Source organism: Brachionichthys hirsutus, chromosome 10 (genome assembly GCF_040956055.1).
Source record: "Brachionichthys hirsutus isolate HB-005 chromosome 10, CSIRO-AGI_Bhir_v1, whole genome shotgun sequence".
Taxonomy (NCBI): domain Eukaryota; kingdom Metazoa; phylum Chordata; class Actinopteri; order Lophiiformes; family Brachionichthyidae; genus Brachionichthys; species Brachionichthys hirsutus.
In genome coordinates this window covers 1,462,064-1,486,899 of record NC_090906.1, presented here as the reverse complement: position 1 = coordinate 1,486,899, position 24,836 = coordinate 1,462,064, and the positions used below count along the sequence as shown (strand labels likewise).

The 24,836-nt window shown below is 45.1% G+C and overlaps 1 protein-coding gene across 2 annotated transcripts in view; it reads right to left on the bottom strand.

Moving 5' to 3' along the window:
* LOC137900512 (glutamate receptor 1-like) overlaps positions 1 to 21,445 on the bottom strand; it is a 47,993-nt gene extending 26,548 nt beyond the window's left edge. For both annotated transcript variants that reach the window (XM_068744611.1, XM_068744612.1), the window contains exons 1-2: positions 21,358 to 21,445; positions 18,379 to 18,513 (exon numbers count right to left, since the gene is read on the bottom strand). In XM_068744611.1, coding sequence (XP_068600712.1) covers positions 18,379 to 18,513; positions 21,358 to 21,445 — 223 coding nt within the window. The remainder of the gene's footprint in view (positions 1 to 18,378; positions 18,514 to 21,357) is intronic.
* Between the last annotated feature and the right edge of the window lie 3,391 nt (positions 21,446 to 24,836).

The following is a 24,836-nucleotide window of genomic DNA, read 5'->3' as shown; positions in this document are numbered from 1 at the left end:
ATAAATCCCCCTGTTGCAGCCCCCGGCGTCGAAATAAGTGCAGAGAGTCACCAACGGGTGTAGTTGCTTTGCGTACTTTATTCAAGCACCTTCAAGCACCTTCAAACACCGTGAAACTAAATAATCAAACAAAAACATAACCACTCGTCAGTGCATACTTCGTTTCAACATAACGGTCAGATTGCAGGGTACAGCATATTGTATTGGACATACCTCGCTCTGCATACCAAGGGCGCAAACTCGTAAAATATCGTTCGGCGCTCGTCTTTGGCGTCAGGTTATTAGCGCACCATGTCCCTGTCTCGGCGTTTGCAGAGACCAGCTGTTCGTCACGCCCCCGCCGGCGGAACTCTTCCGGCTTTATACGCGGTTCCATACATGTTCCGGGGCTTGCAGCGTCGCCCCAGTCACGTGACACGTCATGCGTCATAGACGGACACTTACACTCCCACCAAATCATGCTATGATGAATGAACTCAGGTAAACGTCAGTTAAACAAGAAGGAATCATGCATGATTTGCAAAACGATAAAGAAAAATCACACCAATGCATACAAATAAACAACATGTCTGAGGTCAGCGTTTCGTCAAAACGACAGCAAAATAAATTAATTTTCGAGGAGAAGTACCAGTTTTTGGACAGGCCGTTCAATGATCGAACATTTAGAGGGACGGTCTCTTTTCCCTGTTAATTTCCGTTCCCCTACTCGTACCTTGACCCGACGGACTAAGCCATCGGTTCCCTTTGTGGTTTCCACTACACGTCCAAGGTGCCACTCGTTCCTAGGTAGTGCATCTTCCTTGATGATGACTATGTCATCAACTTTCAGGTTGCGCCGGGGTAGATGCCACTTCTGCCTTAAGGAGATGTTTAGGAGGTACTCCCTTTTCCATCGGCTCCAGAACTGTTCAACCAGATACTGGACCCTGCGCCACCTTTTTGCAGCGTACAGTTCCTCCTTCCCAAACTTTCCCGGGGGTGGTAGTGCAGCTTTAGATTTCATTAAAATTAGGTGGTTTGGGGTCAAGGGTTCCAGTGATCTAGGATCGTTGATTCCATCGACATTCAGTGGACGACTGTTTACAATGGCCATAGCTTCATAAAACAGTGTTCTAAGCGAGGCATCATCCAGCCTACCAGGGCATTGGGCGATGGACACATTCAACACATTCCGAATTGTCCGGATCTGTCGCTCCCAGACACCGCCAGCATGACTTGCCGATGGAGCGTTAAGGACGAATTCGCACTGATTATCTGCTAGAAAGGCTTCCAGCGCTTGTGTGTCACATTGCTTGAGGGCTTCCCTGAACTCATTCTTGGCTCCTACAAAGTTCGTGCCTTGGTCGCAACGTAGTTGGTAAACAGCTCCTCTAAGGCTAATAAAACACCTCAACGCATTGATGAATGCATCTGTGGACAGATCCTCTAACATTTCGATATGGACCGCTCGAGAGTACAAGCATGTGAAAATTAGTCCGTATCTTTTGCATTCCTTACGGCCCCGCTTGACGAGAAACGGGCCAAAACAGTCCATGCCGCAGAACGTGAAGGGAGCTGAGGCGTCACAACGTTCTCTGGGTAGCTCGGACATTTTTTGTTCCTCAGCTGGTCGTCTGAGCTTCCTACACTTAACACATGTGTGTATTAATCTGGCAACTGTCTTGCTTCCTCCAATGGCCCAATAACCATTTGCCCGAAGTTCCATCAGCGTCTGGCCCCGGCCCTGATGGCAGGTCTGAGCATGGTAGTGAGACATAATCAATTTGGTGATATGGCTGGCCTTAGGAAGAATAATGGGATGCTTTACTTCCTGACTGAGGGTTGAATCTTTCAGTCTTCCACCAACACAAAGAAGTCCACCAACCAGAATTGGATCAAGACGGAAGAGGGGACTAGATCTTGTAAGAGCTACGTCTTTACGACTGTCTTGAAGTTACCGCAGTTCTTGGGAAAAGGCTCGTTTTTGGGCGAGCTTAAGCAACACCGCCGTAGCACTCCTACGCTCATCAACAGTTACAACGTCACCCTGAGGGTCCATCTTAGATCCTAGTCTCTTGATTCTGGCAACTACTCTAACAAGCGTTTTCCAGGTTGAGAACCGGCTCAAACGGTTCAGCATATCGTTCGTCTCATCAACCTGGGTTGCTAGTACTTGGATGGTTTTAACCTCGGGATCCCCAACGAGCAGCTCGGTCGAGGACTGAGGTGGTGTGAGCACCTCTTGTTCCCATATGAACTTGGGTCCAGACAGCCAGGTTGTTGAGGAGATGTCTTCTGCATGAAGACCTCTGGAAGCATGGTCAGCTGGGTTTTGCTTTGTATCAACATAGTGCCACTGATTCAGGTCTGTACATTCCCTTATCAGTTGAACACGGTGTGAAACGAAAACATGAAACCTGCGTGCCTCATTGTTGATGTAGGCTAGCACTACTCGTGAGTCAATCCAGAAGAATTCTTGGTCAATCTTCATCTCGAGTTCTACCTTTAGCATGGCACTCATTCTGGCTAAGGTAACTGCAGCTGCTAGTTCCAATCTTGGGACGCTTGTGATCTTTGAGGGTGCAACCCTCGCTTTTGCCATCACCAGAGTGCAGTGGGCTTTGTTCTTATCATTCATATATCTTAGGTAGGAGCATGTGCCATATCCTGCAGTGCTGGCATCTGCGAAGTGGTGCAGTTCCACCCTGACTATGTTACCAAAATGTTGAGGATGGTAACATCTGGGTATTGTGATACCTTTTAACTGTTTGAGACCCTCCTTCCACTTCTCCCACCGTAAGCGCAAGTCGTCAGGAATTGGATCATCCCATCCAATACCTCTTCGACACAATCCCTGCAGAATGCGTTTACCACTCAGGGTAAAGGGAGCTACAAACCCCAGTGGATCATACAGAGAAGCTACAACTGACAGAAGGCCACGGCGTGTAGGGGGGTGGTCTTTCGCCTCAATGTTGAAAGTGAAGGTGTCTTTCTCTAGAGACCACTGGATGCCAAGTGTGCGACTATCAGGAGTTGGCTTAAGGTGAAGGGGACCTCTTGTCACTGCTCTTTCGGAAGGCGCCACACAAGAGAGCACTTCCTTCCTATTTGAGTCGAATCTATGTAGACGCAGGCCCGCAACCCTGCAAAGCTGTTGTGCCTCAATGATCAGTTGCTGCGCCTCTTTCACCGTTGGAACACTAATTAACCCATCATCCACGTAGAAATTCTTCTCCACAAAGGCTGAAGCTAAAGGGTGACTGGCCTTATGCTGCTGTGCTAAATACTTGAGGCCAAAGTTGGCACAACCAGGAGATGAGGCAGCACCGAAGAGATGTACTCTCATCCTATACTCCTTAGGTTCTGTTTCCAACTGCCCATCCACCCACCAAAGGAATCTCAGGTAGTTGCGGACTTCTGGTGAAACATAGAACTGATGGAACATCCTTTCGATGTCACAAATGACAGCTACTGTTTCCTTCCTAAACCGACAGAGAACCCCCACTAGGGAGTTAATCAAATCAGGGCCTGTCAATAAAGTGTCATTCAAAGAAATGCCACGAAATTTTGCTGAGCAGTCAAATACAACTCTTAACTTGTCTGGCTTCCTGGGATGGTACACTCCATGATGTGGGATGTACCACACAATTTCTTCTTCAGAAGGTGGAGGAACTTGCTCTGCATCACCTTTGTCAACCATGTCTCGCACGAAGGCTCTGTAACGGTCGAAATACTGTTTGTTGGTCTTTAACTTCCTTTTTAGGTGTTGTAAACGAATAGTAGCCAGCTTCCTGTTGTTTGGGAGGAAAGGTGGACCACTGCCTTTGAAGGGAAGGGGCATCTCGTAATGCCCGTCTTTCCTCTGCTTGATGGAATTACTAAGCAAGTGAATGAAATAGACATCATCCTGGGACACAAACTTTTCTTCATAGTTTCTTTCCTGGAAATCTGACTCTAGAATTTTGAGCACGTCGTTGGTATGTGGTACTGGTATTTCCTTTACAGAGACTCGATGCACAAAACTCTGATTACCCTGCCTATCTAAATGGGGATTGGTTGATCCTACAATGCTCCAGCCGAGCACCGTTCTTTGAGCAAACGGTTCGTTTCCCTCACCCATGATCACCTCTAAGGGAGCCAGTGCTGATGGGCAATTACAACCAATCAACAGCCCCACCTCGCAGTCTTGGAGCGGTGGTAGCTTTCCTGCGAGGTGTTGCAGATGACGCCACCTAGACGCAGTACCTCTAGTGGGAATATGAGACCTGTCAACCGGTATACAGTCCCTCGTATAGGCCTGGTGTACTTTAACGTAGGTTTCAGAGCCAAGACCCCGAACCTGTAGACCACTGGTGCTGTTGCTTGATATTACTGTGTTGACAGCTGTCATGGTACTGAGTCTGAGTTGTACTGGTTGAAAGGCTACGTCAAGTTCTGATACTAAATTCCCCAGAATAAAGGTGGAGTCGCTCTGCGTGTCAAGAAGAGCGTATGTGAGAATTTCTCTTTGGGGCTCTGTTACCGATGATACAAAGACCGGAACAATGCTAGAGGTGACAGATGCGTTATGTGTCATTGTATGGGCTATAACCTTATGAATTGCTTTCCTGGCTGAATCACTTGTGGCTACAGAATCTCTACTCGATGGCTTCTCTATATGCAAGACGGTTGGATGACGTCGACCACATATGCTGCAAGTATGCCGCCTTTTGCAGTCTTTACTGCTGTGTCCCTTCCTCAAACAGCCAAAGCAAAGACGGTTTTCAAAGATGAAGGTTTTCTTCTCGTCTGCGTTCTTTGCTGCGAAGGTTGGACACCTAGCAACCCCATGCGTTCTATCTCTACAGACTATACAGGGTGGTCGAGGATGTGAATATTCTAATGATTCTGGGGGAGGATTATTCAATTGAGTCCCTGTGTTGAATGCTTTAGCTCTCCTCTGAAACCTTTCATCTGTTAGTTTGATGTTCAGTAAGAGGGGGGAGGAAATGGGATTACAGGCTATTCGAGCTTCCTTCTGCATGAACTCTGTGAACTGTATAAAGCTGGGGTATTCACCGAATCTATCTAGCTCGTCTACAACGCTACGGCTCCATCTGCGCACCATCCACTCAGGCAGTTTCTTAAGGAGTTTATGGTTCTCCTCACAGTCGTTCAGGATGGACAGTCCTTTAACATGGGGAATGGCTTCAGCACACCCTTGAAGAAAATCAGCAAACTCTCTGATTGCTCTCGGTTCACTAGCCGGTATCTTCGGCCACTTCGTGAGCTTCTCTCTGAAGGCCCTTTGGACAACAAAAGGACTTCCATACCTGTCTTCTAGAACTGCCCAGGCGCCCTGATATGCAGCACTGGAGTTGCGGTAGAAAAATCCCTCCACAGATTTCCGTGCCTCGCCTGCAAGATAATTCTTTAAATAAAACATTTTCTCACCAAGTGGGAGGGGTTTCTGGTCAATAAGGGCGTTGAAGGATACCTTCCAATCTATGAATTTTAAAGGGTCACCAGAAAATATTGCTGGTTCTGGGACAGGCAAGCGGCTCAATATTAATGCGCTTGCGATTGCTTGTGCCAGGCTGGCATCCTGCACAATTGGCGTTTCAGGAGGTGCAGGGCGAGGCTGGAATGGCGTTGCTTGTGGTTTATGGCGGTCAGGATAACTCAAAACGCCATCGGACCCCTCTTCGTGTACTCCAAGCTGATGTAAAATTGTTTTTTCTTGTGCCAGCCTCGCTTTAATCTCATCCTCTTCCTGTTTGATTTCTGCCTTCATTTGTGCTTCCTTGAGCTTCCATTCACACTCCAGTTCATGAACCTTCGCTTGTTGTGCATGCACTCTTTTCACTGCCTCTGCATGCTTTTGTTTGTCGACAAGGTCTGCTTTAGCATCTGCATCTCTGCTGGAACGTCTGGAGCTGCCATTCTCTCGTGAAAGCACGGTTTCTGTGTCTGTTGTCCCAAATACAGACCCGTATTCCTCTTTACTTAATACCATCCGCACCCTTTCCTTCTCCAGTCGGTCATTAAATTCTCCAGCTCCGCTCCCTAGTCGCCTACTGGTGAGGTCGCAAATCTCTGCGGTCAGGGTGCCACATGCATCCATTCGCTTAACAACATCTGGGTTGGAGGTATGGTTGCGGCGGATTGCCTCATAATGCTGGGATACTGTATCATGCCTGGATTTTATGCTCCTCTCGCTTTCTTCCAGGTCTTCAGCTGAACAGAAGGACTTCAATCCTCTTCTAATTTCCTTGGCAGTTTTCTTCCAGAACTCATAGGCCTTGTAGAAAGCCTTTTCAAACTTCTGCGCCTTCTGTTTATGCAATTCTAGGCCCTTTTCTGTTAGCTGGCGCTCACGAGAGCTGGACCTCTCCTGTTGTGGCTCTAGGGGTTTGTCTGTTTCTTCCGCTAATGATAGCATCTTGGTTCTTTCACAACTATTGCTGCTATCTCGTCCTATCTGGCGTCGAGTTTTAGCGGGTAGTAGCTGTAGTGACTATTACTTCTAAACAATACGGTTACCACTAACCTCAGACATTTACACCTTCAGAACACAACACTGAGCGAGCACATACGATAATAATATTTGGACAAAACGCTGGGAATAATATATTCTTATGTTTCAGACAGTCATCTCTTTCAAACGTCATACGGTTTTGAACTGGAGGTATTCTAACAAACAATAGGCTCTAACAACACACATCAGCCTCTATAAATCCATATCTTCACACAATCAATCAGTAATATTCAAAACCCTTATTGAAAATATAAACCGATTGTCCAATATGAGGTGGATTAGCAGAGAATCACGTTTATTCCTCTTACCACCCCATTCTTCATTGTAGATATGCGGCTTGCTTCACGTTTTAGCCTCCAGGCGACAACAGTCCTTTGAGTCAGGCGTGGCGTCCGAACAGCGTGTAGCGCGCCTCAGGTTTCCAGGTGTTTGATGAACGGCGCAGGACCCGCGTCGTGGATGGCTCAGCTGTTGCAACGAGTTTCACTGTTGCAGCCCCCGGCGTCGAAATAAGTGCAGAGAGTCACCAACGGGTGTAGTTGCTTTGCGTACTTTATTCAAGCACCTTCAAGCACCTTCAAACACCGTGAAACTAAATAATCAAACAAAAACATAACCACTCGTCAGTGCATACTTCGTTTCAACATAACGGTCAGATTGCAGGGTACAGCATATTGTATTGGACATACCTCGCTCTGCATACCAAGGGCGCAAACTCGTAAAATATCGTTCGGCGCTCGTCTTTGGCGTCAGGTTATTAGCGCACCATGTCCCTGTCTCGGCGTTTGCAGAGACCAGCTGTTCGTCACGCCCCCGCCGGCGGAACTCTTCCGGCTTTATACGCGGTTCCATACATGTTCCGGGGCTTGCAGCGTCGCCCCAGTCACGTGACACGTCATGCGTCATAGACGGACACTTACACCCCCCCCCCAGACACACACAATGGCTGTAATCAAATTACTCCTCATGCCGGGCTCCTTCACATCCAGGGATTAAGATAATACTCACTGCTGAAGCAGCACATTCACTCTCTTATTTTATGGACTCCTGAATAAAAAATAAAAAAAACTTGATCATAAGCCAGAAATTCCAGTCAAAATTTTAATTCATGAGGGTATGGTTCTTCAGTCATCCTGAAGGTGGCGCTATAAATAAGGACAAGGTGTTATTATGATCTCTCATGAACAGCTTCCAAATAATTAAATGAGACCGCAGAGCAGAGGAAGAGGAAGCTGGCAAGGCGGGTGCTCTTCATCAGTTTCTCTAACAATCAGTCGTAGGTCAGCTCCGCATATTAGAGGGGGTAATATTTGTCTGTTTGTTTATAGAGGCAGGGTACACACATACAGTATATTTATATTTATTTTCTAATGAAGTTGATTATTTTTAACTGACTGTATAAAATGTAATAAATAATCACATTATATTTTACATAACATATAAATTAAGATTATTTAGAAAAACATCTTTATAATTATGTTTTAACTCACTGAACGTTTTCAGTTCACCAGTGAAGAGTCAGAAGTGGAAGCTTAGCCATTTGCAAGTAACTAACAGGTATACAGTTAATACACAAAACTTCAGCTCTGTATGTAAAATGAACGTTCATTTCGAAGGTTCATCAACAGAAATGCACACATCCAGAACAAAAGTGTTAATTTAGTGACGCTAAACTGTTTAAATGTCAAGTAAACACACACACGCACACACTGTGTGTGTGTTCACAAACATCCTGATCCGTTGTGTGTCCTTGCTGCAGCCTCAGATGCCCGTCGGCCAGCGGCAACATGCTAACAACAAGCCTGGTCCCTCAGAGCAGGCTAAAGCTGGAAATAACTATTCCCTCTGGGACCATGCTATCATGCTAACAATAGTCGTTTGCCTGCGGGCCGACGCAATCATGCTAACGAGGTATCTGTCTCTTAGCATTAGCGCTGCTGTCCCACTGGAACAAACAGACTCGCTCACCAAATGGGGGGGTCGGGCAGTGGAGAAGAAGCTGTTGTGAGCTTTGGGAATCTGATGGCTGTCCAGATGTGCAGGCCCAGGGACGAAGCAATGATGGGACATCCGACACACATCGTTCATACATGATCAACGATCTCTGTGCATCGTCAAACTCTCCGTTCCTGCTGACGATTCTGTTACGGCTGGGAAACTTTATTGGTTGAGGAAGAAGCTGAGTGCACCTTGTGGTAAGAGGTCAGGTGCATGAATGTGTTTTTAAATCTTAATTTTAGAATAATAATAAGAACTCCTATTCTATTGATAACGTAGCACGCATGCACACACACACAAAATGTTGTTTAATCAAATGGCTCAAATGTGAAACATGCTTGAAGTCAGTAGAAAATAACCAACTCTTCTGATCCCCTAAAACGGTTTCCGCCCAAGAAGGGCATCCATCTTAAGAAGCACAGACTCAGTCGACCTCTCCTCGTCCCACCGAGGGTCCTCCAGTCAAACGTCTCAATCCTTGCCAACCGAGGCCTTGAGATAGAGCTTTATTTAAACACAGCCAATAGACAACACCGAGCGCCACGGGGCCCACAGCTGAGGCTGAGTCTACCCACAGAGCTGTAGCACATCAGTCCCTCTATCCGTCTGTCGAATGAGGAAAGAGACATTTGGCATGTGACTGTGAGGACATCTGTGAACCGCAAAGCATCTACCGATGCTCTATTGAGAAGACAAGTCACAATTCAATATGACATCCGACGCCAACAAATTTGATTTTTAATGCAATCCCCTCACCAAAATAACGAAATGAATACTGTCTGTGTAGCAAAGAAAAGAAGCACCAACTGGACTTGTTCAAGTTTGAGTGAAGACGTTTCACCTCTCACCCAAGAGGCTTCTTCAGTTCTAAATAAGAGTCCAGATACTTGGATACTCCTGTTGGAGCAGAAAACAAAGAAAGGACCGAAACCACCAAGGCAATAAGAAGTCAGGGTCTTGCTTTCCACCTCTTCCATGTACAAGTTGGCTACTATCGGAGATACCGGTGAACCGAGGGCACAACCGTGTTTCTGCCTGTAGTAGTTTTCTCTGTACTGGGAGTAGCTGGTGGTCAGACAGACATCCAGTTTTCTCTGTACTGGGAGGAGCTGGTGGTCAGACAGACATCCAGTTTTCTCTGTACTGGGAGGAGCTGGTGGTCGGACAGACATCCAGTTTTCTCTGTACTGGGAGTAGCTGGTGGTCAGACAGACATCCAGTTTTCTCTGTACTGGGAGTAGCTGGTGGTCAGACAGAGATCCAGTTTTCTAGTAGCTGGTGGTCAAACAGAGATCCAGTTTTCTAGTAGCTGGTGGTCAGACAGAGATCCAGTTTTCTAGTAGCTGGTGGTCAGACAGAGATCCAGTTTTCTAGTAGCTGGTGGTCAGACAGAGATCCAGTTTTCTAGTAGCTGGTGGTCAGACAGAGATCCAGTTTTCTCTGTACTGGGAGGAGCTGGTGGTCAGACAGACATCCAGTTTTCTCTGTACTGGGAGGAGCTGGTGGTCAGACAGAGATCCAGTTTTCTCTGTAGTGGGAGTAGCTGGTGGTCAGACAGAGATCCAGTTTTCTAGTAGCTGGTGGTCAAACAGCAATCCAGCAGTGTGCAGATGTAGTCTGGGCTGAGGTGTGTTCTGTTCGGTAGAGTTTGGTCTTGCACCCTGCTCTAAACTGCTTCTGTGGTCGGAGTGCCGGTGAAGATGGTATTGCCAAATGTTAGGCAATGTTGTAGGTGACCGCGTTGATGCTGCTGACGATGGGTCTTGGGGGGGGGGGGGGGGGTACCATCCTTGTGGATTCTGGGAAGTCCACAGATGCATGGAGTGTCTTCCACAGGGTGTAGTTGATCGTAAAGAGTTCTGTTAATGACTTTCTCTCTCTCCAGCTGTTGTATGAGGCTGATGGTTCTCTTCTTGTAGCTGCTGGTCGCGTCCCGCTTTAGGGTCTCCTAAATGAATGTTGCGTAATGGCACCATCGTGTTTATATCTATGCGTTTGTCATAAAGCTTCAGTAAGCGTCTGGTGGTATGAGAAGTTTTAACTGCAACTGCGAATTCCAGAAATCGCCTCCTCAAAGTGAGCCGACTCTCCTTTGTTCCATTTGGCTTCAAACCATAATGTGCCCACAGCGGCGATGTGCTGTTTGGCTTTGCCACTAAATGATCCATGATGTTTACGTCAATAAGATGCTCATCGAAAAGTTAAGTGCCTCCAGAGATAAACAGTCGGTGGCTCAAAAGGCCGGCGTAATTCTCCACTCATGGCAGAATAAGAGCGAGCAGATGAAGGTATTAAACATCAAATGGTGGAAAGCAACGTGGAAATAGTGATGACAACGGGCAACAGATTAGAAACGGGACAGGATCAATCCGTTTGTGAGCTCACAAGCCAGCTGTTGAGTTTTCTATATCCTTCTAGTTGACTTCAAGATGTCCAGAGACGACCTCCAGATTTAAAGGTCAGCGGGGTCGACAACAGACCTTCAGTTCAAACAAGAAGAGAAGATTTTAGATTTATATTGAAACCGCTGAGCACTGTCTCAACCTGAGGCTCTAATAAATGGTGTTTAGTAGAGATGCTGAATAATAGATTAAACGGCCACGTGTTACACAGTCCACACACACACACACACACACACACACACACACATGCTGAATCATAAAAATAAATACGTACAGTCATTTAGGCAGCTGCTGCCTGACGGGCATCAATGTAATAATCTCCTGCTGAGCAGGCAGCTCTCCCTGGCGCGCACACACACACACACACACACACACACACCCACACACGCACACGCACATGCACGGCTCCTAACAAGTGTTTTCTCTCTCTGCAGTCACAGGTTTGAGTCCTCATCTGTCTGCTCAGACTCTGAACCTCCTCTCCGCTGCTCCCATGTCTACATTTACAATTCAGTCCACAGAGATTTCCCCATAATTCACTCCAGAGGCGACCAATCCCCCGCGTGGAAGAGATACACAAACCATTCTCCATCCCAGCCATGACTTCAACTCAGCAAACTGCTGAACCTTCAGCAGTAGGAGAAGAAATTCAGCTGAAGCTTCGGCAACTTTCTGCAGACAAGCTGGTTTCGTCTTGTTGGGCTGGACACCAGAAACATGACGTCCAATAGAATGGCGTGACCATCCCAGGGCACACACATCCCTTAATCAATCACTCAAACTCATGGATCAGGTTGTAAAATATCCGAACAGTAATCACATCAGTGAGCTATTACGCATCATTTAGCCACTTAGCTATACGGCTAGCGAGTGTCACACACAGTTGTCACATTTGATGCATTGGACCAGAGTTAGCTTAAAGCTAATTTTCATCTGCCAGTCCCTTGGCAGATCACACTTAAAATCAATTGTTAAAAAATGTCAATTATAAAACACTCGATAGAAATCAACCTAGAGCATTTTCTCAAACCTGCTGCGCATCAAACCCCCAACACGGACACGCACACGCACTAAAAACACCTTCACACAGTCCTACCTACAATAATTCAGTGAGATCAGCGGCTACAGAATGAGAATCTACCATTAGATTTTTGTTGAGCGAGTTGATTGAGGTTCTACAGTAAAGCTAATTAAAAGGTCTGTATCTGCTCTGCTGATGTGTCCATGAGCAAGATGCTGAAATATCTGCTCATCACACAGCAACTAAAAACGATTCCCGCAACACAGTAGGAGCAATCCAACAGTTAGGATTCCCTTAATGTGTTTTTTTTAACACAAGAAAACATTTTCTGCCTCTAATTGTTTCTCATTAAACTCAAAATAAATTTCAAGAAGAAACAAATCCGGCTGTTAATTTCCTCTTTTTTTTATTGCCTTCAGTTTCCCCGTGAATAAAATCCCTCCAACCAAAGGGACTGTGGCATCCGATCTGTGTCCGACATCGTGTTTAGGACGGTTAATTAAAGATAATCCCCACCCCCCCCCCCCACCCCCTTTCCTCTGCTACCGGCCCTCCGATCTGAACATCGGATTTTTGTCATCATTTGCCAGAACGTGTTTTGTCGGAGCTAAACGTGTTCCCAGGCACCGTCCTTTTTTATGTATCCTCTCCACGTCGTGGCATTCAACAGAGCATGCAACTACAAGTGAGTCCTCAAGGGCAAAGTGTCACCAGCAAGCCAAATCAGTTCTGCTTCCCTCCGCCCTCGCCCCCCCCCCCCCCCCCCCCCCCCCCTCCACTGGAGCGTTCTCCCTAAATGTCTCAACACAATGCGTTATTGGCTCTTTATTTTTGTACACAACAAACAATAAATACACAAAGTACGGGGAGTGGGGCGGCCTTGTCCAATTCCGTCATGGCAATGTGCAGGAGCCTGATAAGGGAAGTCCTGGCAGCAGAACGCCATTTCATTTCCCCTCCATTCTCCTCCTCCCATCTTCATCTGAACCCCGACAAGGGCAGTGAGTTAAAAATGTTAGCTCGTTCTCACGCAACTGGCGCTCACTGCTTCCAGTTTAAGGTAAGTAAATAAAGGGATGGAGATGCCGAGGAGGAGGAGGAGGAGAAGGAGTGGTTTCTGAAACCTTGTCTGTTATCCACAGAGCAGGATAATAGAACCAAATAATGAGCGCCTTCGTCCTGTCCGAGCCGATTCTACTCATTCAGGTGAAAACAAAGTTCACAAAATGGTCTGAACCAATAAAAAAACCCAAAAAACGTTAACGTCCTGTCCTCTGAGGAGTTCTCCTTCATTTCATCCATCTCCGCTCAGCCCAAAACCGAATCAGACTGGGACGGGTCTGACTTCATGAAGCCATCAGCGGTGGCCGAGTCTGTGCTGACGGGAGGCCGCTCAGGTTAGAGAACCATTCAGATCCTTCTTACATGCTCCATTAGCCTCGCTCTACCTCCCCGTCTCTCCTGATTCAATTCTCTTCTCTTCTATTCAGTCCGCCTCCATTCAATTCATTCTGATTTGCTGGCATGAATGCAGCATCACGTCGCAGCGCTGAAGAGCCCGACTCCATTCGGGTTCCTTCAAAACAAGATGTCTTTATTGTTGCAGGAACACGTTCGTTAGCATCCAGACGTCTCCCCTGCCTGTCCCCTAACCCTAACCCAAAGCGACATGGACAAAGAACAACCTTCTCCTCGGGAGCTCATTAAAGGACTCGGTAGGCAGTTTGGTCAATTATCTGCATTTTTGTCGAGAGTTACGCGAGACGACCGATGCCACGATGCTGGGGCCAGAAGTCAGATAGCTTAGCTTAGCACAAAACAGCTAGCGGTAGCTAGTAGTTAGCTTCACCTGCAGGCTGCCAAACTCTTTCCGATACCAAAATCATTCCCGGTCACAAATTCTGTGTTTGTTTGCAAAGCTCTTCACAGAATAATGGTAACACAATCTGCCAAACAACAACAACAACCCTAAAACTCAAATAAACAAATGACATCAAGTCCCCCGTTTAAAGCACCTGAACAAACAACGTCTGTTTTATAAAGAGAAAGTCCTCGTGAATAAATGTGATGACATAATAAAGGTGGACGAAAAAAGAGGAAATGATAATTCTGACACGTTACAGGATAGTCCCCGACCGACCGACTGTCTGTCTGATGATGATGATGATGATGATGACACAGGACGCTGGCTCTGCAGGATGTGTGTGTGTCATTCTGTACGATGGAGATGGCACTGACTGCTGCCGTTGCTTGTCTGGCTGTACGAGTGGACCGAGTGCTGCCTGTATTATTGGATGTATGCAGCCGCGGCATCAATCGGTACCCGACTCAACCCATTTTTCGGTGTCATAGCGACCCGAGTGTTAAACACCTCCTGGATGTGTTTTTCCCTGAAGAAGATGGACGACGATGATGTTGAAGCTGCTTCACACTTCATTAAAACAATTTTGCGAGTTCGAAACTTCCTTGTGGTCATTGGCTGCCCTCCCGCCCTCCTGCCGTCCCCACTCGGGCAAGCCCCCCCTCGGGCAGTACACAAGAAAGCATTACATATGTCAGCTCTGACTGCTTGATTTAGAAACAGCTTTTACACCAGGACTCTTTACCTATAAGCTAACGGCTGTGTTGTCCCAAACCACGCACACCCTGACTCCAGGCCAAGGCTCCACACTTCCAGTATTTACCACCAGATAATCGTTGCTTATAAGTCTGCAAGAAAGCAGAAAATGTGTTCCCAGAAATACACTCACTACACAAATCCACAGGGTTGTGTTTCTGCCCGGCGTGTCCTGGACCTCGTCTCACCGTTATTGGGACTGATTCCTGATTAAAGTGACTCTGAGCTCGGTCTGAGCCACTCGTATAGACTCTGACGTGTCTGATGCAGCAGCTTTGAGGACCAAGGCGCTGAAATATTGGTTTTCCCAGCTCAGATGCTGCCATGCTACGACTGTAGCCACTGTGTCTCAGGAGGCAGAGCTCCGTCTGTTTTATATTTCACACAAGAACAGACCCGGGCAAAAAACACCACACAGCGAGAGAGAAGAAGAGAGTATCATAGTGAGAGGCAAAGAATGAAAGACAGGGCAATAGAGAGAGAAAGAGGGAGAAGAAGAGGGGAAGAAAGAGGTTGGTGCACGGTTGTGATTGGTGGGTCTGGGGAATATTTGGAAGATATTTGGTTTAGATTTTTACTTTGGTAGCTGTGTGGGGGGGTAATAGTTATAATTCACGCTCATGCTGACTTTTGGTCATTGGGGAAGTGGAGCAGAGTGTCCTGACGGTGAGGAAGAGATAAAACCCATGTGACACAGATAAAAGAAATAACTTCCTCTTTACTCAAACTGCACCCGTAATTGATAAAAACCAAGACAATAATCCAAAAAAGTGGAAAAACTTTCATGTCATGGTGTCCTAAAAGGCCTCACAAGCCCAGAGCGGGGGGAACGTCATTATCTTTAATCGTTATTATCCGGTTCGGATCCGGATTGCGGATATTCGAGAAGAATCAAGATCTTTCTAAAAATGGGGTACAGTTGCGTATCGGCCTACTGTGCGTTTAATATTAGAGATTTCTAACAAGCGTCATTTTATAGCTGAGTCAATTCCACATGGGAGCATGTCAATGGATTTGGTACCTCACCCAAGGAGGTTCTGTTATTGACAGTGTCCGTCTGTCTGTTAGCAGGATTACGGAAAAACTGCTGGAAAAACTTAGACCCCAATACATTTTGAGAGCGATCCGGATACCTGTCTGGATAGAAAGAAAAAAAAAATCCAGATTTTCCTATTTATTTATAATGGAGGCTTTTTCATAACTTGTAAAATTCACTCACCAAAAATCACAGTCATAAAGAGGTCCGACATGAACTCTCATGAAAACTGTCTTCTGGATCTGCTCCAGAATGAGGTCAGGAAGAAATATTAAATTTAAATCAGGAAAAAATACACAGCAACTCTGATTCACTTTCACTTTTCATGGTTGGTGTATAAAGATACCAAGAACAATCTAGAACCTTTTGGTGCTGATCCAGATCACCATGTGGACGGTGTAGATCCAGTTCGGAGGGGAATGAGCTGCTTGGCGGAGGTCTGTGCTTTTCTAGTTGTCAATGAAACGGTTGGATTCTGTTTTGCCCTCTTGGTGCCAGCGTAAAGACTCACGGACAGAACGTGGGCATTGAGAATCAAGCCGGTTGAGATGGATGTAAACAGGATATACATTAATTATTCAGGTTCTCCTGCTTGCCTCGCGATCAAGACAGAGGCTCATCAAACGCTACGAAGGTCGACTTCCAAGCTCCGCTTGTATCGCATGGTGTGATTAACCGTGAGCCATCCTGACATCAAACGGGAAATAGCAATTAAATTCTGATGATTCTGTTTCATCGTGGTGGTTTTAACCCACCATTGATTCCAGCAGTTATGCAAAACATTTGCTTTCAGCTCAAATAATCATCATCTGGTGATTTTATAACAATCATGACATCATCACTCTATCACTTCCCTATCCATCTCCTTCTTTTTGACTCTCCTCCGACCTGTCATTCTCTCTCTCTCTCTCTCGCTCTCTCTTCCAAGGTTTCTGCCTGTTAAAGGGAAGTTTTTCCTTGCCTCCGTTGCCAAAGTGCTTGCTCTTGTGGGTCAAGTTGTGTTCTGTCCTTCCCCTGCAGGTCTTTCCCTGCTAATCTTGAGACAACTTTCTGTTGTGATCTGGCGCTATATAAATAAAACTGAATTGCATTGAATCATAATCACCATTATTACCGTCTGCCAAACCAATGGAAACCCCAAAGTGTATTTTATAGAGTATGACATCAATTTTAGAAATGATTTACAAAATCATAACTAGATGTTATTGTGAATCAAAACACAGAAAATAAACACGCGAGAGAGAGAGAGAGAGAGAGAGAAAGAGAGAGAGCTTTGTCAGTAGTATCCAGAAGGCAGGCAGGATCAGTTCAGGTGCAGCAGCTCTATCATTCTTACTCAGTTCACGTCTGCGTTAGAAAAATAACCTGCAGCAGAATGAGGACACATTTCTGTTAAAAGGATCATCGAGCGTCTTCTTTTGGTAGCCGCGGCCGTTACTTACCACCAGTAACTTCTACTCTTCCACATCTCAGAGGGATTGCTGTACTTTTTACCGCACCACATACATTCGATCACATTGTGCTTTCAGACAATGCAAAGTATGATCAACGGAACGACTAGAATGCATCATGAGAAGCGGCGCGGCTCAAAACACAACTGCATAACAAAATACAATGATTATAAATCATGTATAACCAAACTGAGAAGAACAGAAAAAAAAAATCTAATGGCTTCAATCATTAGCAAGGAATTGGCAGACATGTCAAATCTGTTAGTATTTGAAATAGCAGATTTGACACATTATAATATATATATATATATATATCTGACATGTTATTATTGAATCCATTTAATTACGTGTAGAATTCTACTAAATGTGTTCTCTGGACTGTAGCTGAGTTTCAGCTCATAAATAATTACTAACTGCTTATAGAATCTCAGTAATGAATAACATGCTTTAGCTCATTTTCCACAGGAATGTACTTACATTTAAATTAAATGGCCTGCTAACTAGGAAGAAATGCAGCAGTAAATATATTTCAGAGGCAGTGTTTCATATGCAGGGGGGGGGGGTCTCATTATTTCTAAAAAAGTTGCCTTTAGCCCTGATGAAGAGGGTGCACCCCCACAGAGTCTGCTAGCCCCCCCCCCCCCCCCCACCAGATCCCTCACATCACACTGAGGCAGCTGCTCCTGTTGCACTGAGAGATATTATTTGGTCTTCCTCTTTCGGCTGCTCCCCGTTAGAGGTCGTTACGGCAGATCATCTGTGTCCATCTCGCCGGCAAATGGAGCCCTGTCTGACCCGGCAATGAAATCAGTCGGCATATTTAATCTGTCATAGCCATTTTTTGTGCCAGATGCTCTTCCTTATGCAACCCTCCCCGTTTAAACTGGCTCAGGACTGGCAATTAGGAACGCACCGGCTCGCATCTGGACAGGCTGCGGAGCGACCTCGGTTCACCGCCTTACAGAAGTTTGACATGACAAAGGAGGAGGTGGACAATTGAACCATCAACCCTGTGCACTTTTAAATTTTGCTGGTAAATTCAGCGTTTTGGGCAGAAGAGCATACGGTCAGCACATTGTTCTCCAAACCTTCTGCACTGTGATGACCGGTCCCCGGAGCCGGAGTCCATTTAGTGCCGAGCTCCCATTAGTCTACGTCCATTTAATGCTGCCGTCTGCTCTTTTAAGGCCTGCCTTCATCTATTTTTTTGTTTTTCTTTTCTTAGATCCCAAAGTCTGCTGAATGAATGCTGAATGCTGATTGAATCATCATCATCATCATCATCATCAGACAATGTTTCTGTCGTTTAAAAGAACTGATGAAGTCACATATAAAGAAAGATAGATGATGAACTTACAGGCATAAGTCATGGCGAAGCTGCTCCCCGTGTCCACCATGTCCACCTGCGGCACCAGTTTGGGGACGTCCTGGTGCTGCGCCAGAGCAAAACGAAACACCTCATACTCATGGGAGCCGGTGGGGAAAAGGCCTCCTGGTTAACAAATAGAACGACACAGAGTGGGTCCCGAAGCACACAGAAAGAAGCAGCACACGTTGACTCAAATGGAAAAGGTCCGATTGTTATGCAGAAGGAGTTTATTTTCTGCTTAAATATGAAGCTGGGGTCTAAATCTTTACAAGCAGTACAAGACATCATTGTGAGAATTAAACATCCTGAGGACTGAGTGGGCATTCATCCGCTGTTTTAAAATACCTTTTTTATTTAAAAAAAAGGTATTTAAATAAGTTTAAAACAAATCAAATCTAACATAACTTCGGTGTAATCACTGTAAATCGCGGAAACACGTTCCCTAGGTTGTCCAAAGATAGTGAACTCGCTCTTCTGGTTGATTTAAAGCTCACTAATCAATATGTTATATCAGATTTGCTTCATTTACAGGCACTTCAGTTTGCAGCCTATGAATCGAATTACTTCTTGGATGAGGCTAGTTAACAATTACCAGGTAACCAGTGAAGACTTCAACATGTTGGTCTTCAGCTAGGTGTTACCTAGCTTGCTGGGGGGTGCGGTTCATTAGCTGTTAGCTTGTTTAGGTTGCTAACAGTTGAAGTTTGAGCTAGTCTAAATGTTGTTGTTGTTGTTGTAGTTGTTGTTGTTGTTTTTGAAATGGTAGCAGTCCCTACATTTGTAGATGGACCAAATATTAGGTTTGGACCAGAGGACATGCGTTACTAAAAAACACAGCTGCTCTACCTTATCACTAATGGAAGTCTGGTTTAAGGTAATTGCTGTTCGAAGCTTTGCTCTCGGTCTATTTTTATGGTGCTAAAATGCTCTCAACATAATGGTTTTTAGGGTCACAGGGAAATTATCTGAACACTTAAACATGGACTGAATGAACTTCTTGTCTTCCACTTGACGAAGTGGGACTAGACTGTCTCATCTTTCTAACATTATCTCTTTGACTCATTACTGCAGATCTTGATTCTGAACTCACAGCCAATAACATGACATTAAAAAACACTCAGAGGCTCCACCAATAACACTTTCACTAAAACCTGAGAAATAAAATAAACACATTCAAGCTAAGAGAAAACAAAATCTAATTTTAATCCTCACCAAAAACCAAACCCTCGTGTTTTTGAATATTAGAAAATTAAGGTTTGTAAAATCAAAATGTAAAATCTTGCAAATCTAAACTTCTATTTGTATCCTCTCCTTTATCCATTACAATGGGATTTACTCATTCGCCTAACACGTTTCATAGAAAGCTGTAGGTGGGGGGGTAGCGTTTATCTAATCCCACCCTAACCCCAACACCACAACCTCCTAAAATACTCATGAAATTAATAAACAATCCTAAACATTCCCCTTTAACTCCATCTGACCTTATATTCCAAGTAGCAAGTCCTGGTATCCCAGCGTTTAAGACCATCATCACAATTACACGACTGTGTTTACATTCATGTTAGAAACGAAACACGCTTCCTCACCCATATTTTAGTTGTCAGTGAACGCAGCTAACGCCACAATGTAGAGAAGCTTAAGTGAATATTATAGGACGAGTGTGTGATTTATTGATTAGAGCTACGCAGACTGGAGGCAGTCCATCTGCTCCAACAGAAGGGCTCTGATTCAACAGATACATGCAGAGAAAGCCAATGGAACTGGCTCTAAACGCGGGCAGACTGCGGGAGTGCTTCAGCCCCGGTAATGCAGGTCAGTTGAATTTAATGCCACATCAGCTCCAAACCAAACGAGAGGAAACTGCAGCCCGAGTCTGGACCCGTGGGCCGATGAATCGCGTTACGGTCTCCAAAGAGTCACACACTCTGCAGCCGCCTGAGCCTCTCAGGTGGGAATGAAAGAGCGGCGAGCGGATTCACCCGCTGAGCAAATTATTGATACCGACGGCAGGAAACACAATCGATCAGTCGCTTCGTTAAATGTTTCACGCTCGATGGTGAAAATGGCGTGACTTATAAGGGAATGTGTTCGTGTGATTTATATAACACGAAGGATACAGTGTTCCCTGTCTGAGCAGTGGTGGAATAAATCTAAGAGCATGTACTCAGGTACTGTACTTGAGTACTTGAATAGTCCATGCTGCACTATAGTTGTCTGACAGCTGATATAAGACGAACCTCAACCGCTGTCCATGTTGCTGATTCCTAGAATAGCAAATGTTCATGTTACTGTGTCAAGATACCTGTACCGGTACTCTACTTGAGTATTTTAATGCTAGACTGAATTTATTGCAAAGTTTTAGTTGATAGACAAATAATCAAGAAGAAAAAAACAGCAGCTTTGGTCTTTTACTAAATGGCACCACTTAAGAACTATGTAGTGGTACTTATAAATACTCTATGCCTGAGTATTTGCCCGTCCGTGGACGTGGTTCCTGTGTGTCTCCATCCATGGTTCTGAATCCGGTAATATTAGGCTCCTGTGTTTGGAAATCGATCGAGGTGAGAAGCAACGTTGCTCTAATCGACTAGTATAATGTTATTTTCTACTACTCTGTGTTGAGGTAATAAAATAAGCAGGAATGTCCTACAAGCCATCGAGGGAATTATCGCAGGGCTTCATAAAAACGATATAAACGTCACAACACAAATTTAGAGGAGTACTATTGGAGCGCTGTAGCCCAAAATATGAGGGAATGAAAGTATTTGATGACAAAAGATCAAAACATTTTCATGTCAGTTTTTGAGAGGATCCTGGAGATCCTTCTGTCCTGAGCAGAATCCGGGCTCCAGCCTCGCAGCTGCTGCTTTCAGATGCAGCATGAAGGAGATCCAGCATGGTCCTCCGGTCGGGTCCCGGTGCGCCCCCCGGTGCGCCCCCGGTGCGCTCCCCCCGCCGTTCACTCACCTATGTTGATGTTACTTGGGAAACTTGTGCCGTTGCAGAGCCCGAGCGGCAGCAGGAGCAGCGGGAGGAGGAGGAACGAGGGGAGCATGAGGAGCATGTTTCCTCCAGCAGCAGCACCGACAGGAGACGCGGAGCGACCGGCGGAATCCCATTCACACCGGCGGGGGCACAGATCCACCGGAGCCGGGGCTCAGACTCACCACCCACCGGCAGCGCGTTGAGGTGCGCTCTCTCTCTCTCTCTCTCTCTCTCTCTCTCTGTCTGTCTGCTCTCTCTCCCTCTCCCTCTTTCTCTCTCTCTCTCTCCCTCCCTCTCCCTCTTTCTCTCTCTCTTTCTCTCTCTCTCTCTCTCCCTCCCTCTCCCTCTCTGTTTGTCTGCTCTCTATCTCTCTCTGTGTTTGCTCTCTCTCTCTCTCTCTCTCTCTCTCCCTCTCTCTGTGTTTGCTCTCTCTCTCTCTCCCTCTCTCTCTCTCGGTGTTCTGCTGGGTCCACTCCGTTTGGACACAGCTCCAGCACCAACCTCCCTCTCCTGAATATTGAAAGACACAATTTACCATCACAGGTAATTAATGTGTGAAGTTCAGTTTGCTCAAGGGTTCTTGCTACCATCAGCCTCGAACTGACGCTCGGCCAATCAAAAGTATCATAGAACACATTACCTGCTGCATCCCTGGCTCCTGATTGGGTGGGAAACTGGCGGCTGTGTTATTATTCTCTACGTTTCCAGGCTGCTTGGGGCTATTGCATACATTATTACATCATTTTAGCTGACGGAGCTTGTGGCAGGATTTGGTCGTTGCCATGCACATATTTTTGACAGTAATTAACTCCAGATTTTATTCTGTTGGTAATGCTTGTTGTTGTTGTGCTGATGAATAACTGATTGGGTTATTAATCACCCAATCATTTATTAATCTCATAATGTCAGATGCACAGAGATCGAGATCGATGTCACGTTTGTTTTCAGTTCAATGTCAACGAAGACAACCTCTCCATTTTGGGACCATTAGCCATGAGGAGAGATTCTCGTCGGATCATGCTCTCGGGCTGCTAGACCACTTCCCCAGACGTTCTCATTGGCGGTGCACCCTTTCAAAATAAAGACCAGCGTCAAAGACGGCAGACATGATGCAGGAATTTCATTTGGAGGATAAACTAAACAGTTATATTATGACACACCTGTCGTCCTTCACAGAAACACGACTTGGTGCTAACGGCCTCCACAATCTGTAATCACAAGATGGCCGGCCTCCTACATAGTTTGCCCACACAATGAATAATGGCGACGCTGATTATGCCTTTCCATTCATTTTCTCGGCAGCCAATTTACTGAGACAAAACAAAGGGAGAGAGGAAAATGATCATCCTCTTTCATCCACGTCCTTGCCTAATGAATTTATCTGTTTTTAACTTAATTAGTTGTGATAAGTAATAAGCATGTTAATGAGTTGCTACATTTATTTTACATTACATTACATTTAGTTACATTTACACTGTGTTACTGGCCCTTCGAGGGTAACCATAATGCTGATCTGGCCCTCGGAGAAAATGAGTTTGACACCCCTGCTATATCTTCATTTACTGCCATCATTAATAGTTTAATTTAAAAGTTTTCCTTCATTATAAAGATAATAAAATAAAAGAACAGGCCACCAAATAAAATCAATGAAATGGATTAAGGCGCTCAGCGGAGCATAAGGACCAAATGAAAGGTCTCTTTTAATCTAATTAAACTAGCATTCTTTAATTTCTTTCATACTCGCACAAAGTCATCTGAGAGGAAGCAGGTACAAAATAAATGCATGAAATAAAGATGAGTATTAGGGAACGAGGAGCTTGCTAACACAGTAGTTAGCAATTAGCTTCTGATTTAGCCTGGAAGGACCTGCTTAAAACACATCATGAAGACACTCTGAGAATGTCATGATAACAAAATAAAAGCAATGAAACTGTTGTTTGCCTGTTTATTCAGCATTTACAGGAACGATCTCACCGCGTTTCATCCTTTCATTAAGCGACCGGGTTCCTTGAGCCCGATCCGTGTTTGACATGAATCTCAAACCTCCGGCGGCCGCTTGAAGCTGCTTCTGTTACCTTCAAGTCCCACGTGGAATACATTTATGCATAAAATTATCTAAACAACCGCTTCCCTCATTATGTTTAAATCTGCATGTAGAGTGTGTGTGATGTGTTAAAGCAGGCTTACTCTGTGGCTCCTGCACCACCTCTCCATCCTCCACCTGTCTCACCTGTCACTGCCATTTACAGACCTGCCTGTCAGCCGATCCGACCCACATAAGGAATAGAAGAGATGACAGTCGTGATATTTATATTATTTCCAGCTGTACATAATGATTGATTAATTCATGATATAATGCCAAATCAATTATTATGTCATTTTCAATATGGGAAATTATGCATTCATTCATTTAAATTAGCTTAAGAAAAATGTAAACACATTAATTACAATTTCAAATAATCCCCTTCAAATGTCACTAAATGGAAATAAGAGGGAGAACGTTGAAGGATTTCAAAATAAAACTGATAGTTTGGAACATTAATCACACAACATTACTGCTAAAAATACCAGTACATTAGAAATGTAAAGGATAGTTCTTGAGTAGCTGTACTTTGGTACCTTCCCCGCTGTGTGCAGTAGCATCAAATATTAATCTGCACTCAACATAAATATTGCTGGTCAAACACTGCAGTGCAAAGGTTCATCAACCCTTCCTTCCTGCAGGCTGAGAATCAGACAAATAGTTAATATTTCTTTCCAAAAACTCAATTATTTGTGCTTAATTAAACTGACACGGTGGCAGAGTGGTTAGCGCTGTGTCAACTCACAGCAAGAAGGTACTGGGTGCACCCCGCCTCTGCCCATAGCAAACTGGGATAGGCTCCAGCAACTAGCCGAATAGCCGAAGAAGATGAACAAACTGATTAAAACGCTCTACAAGAGCTTTTAGTAATACATAACATACGACAAACTTCACAGCAGAGACGCGCCGGAATCTGACCCAGGATCAGAGAAGACACCGGATAAAACAGGTGGATGGATCTGTGTTGATGGCAGGACAGCGAATAAAGAGAGCCATCTTCAACCCTCATGCCATTGCATGATTGATCATATGTGTGCCCCGAGCAGGAACAACCAATCAGAGGCAACGATTTATCAACAGCCGCACCACTTTTTCAAAGAAACCCTTCCAGTGGACGGAATCGAACATCATAACTGAGTAGCATGGCTGCTGCTTTTAGCTTTCTAAAGAGGAGTTCAGAAACCTGAACGCAAAAATCTTAAATTTTAACGTTGAAAACCCAATTTAAGGATTCAAAAATCATTTAGAAATGCACACCAACTCCGATTCACTTTTACTTTATTTTCTAGTTTTGCAGTGTATTGGTCTCCTGGACAACCAGCTGATCTACCCCCCCCCCCGCTTTTGGCTTTTGACATAAATATTTAATACAGATAAA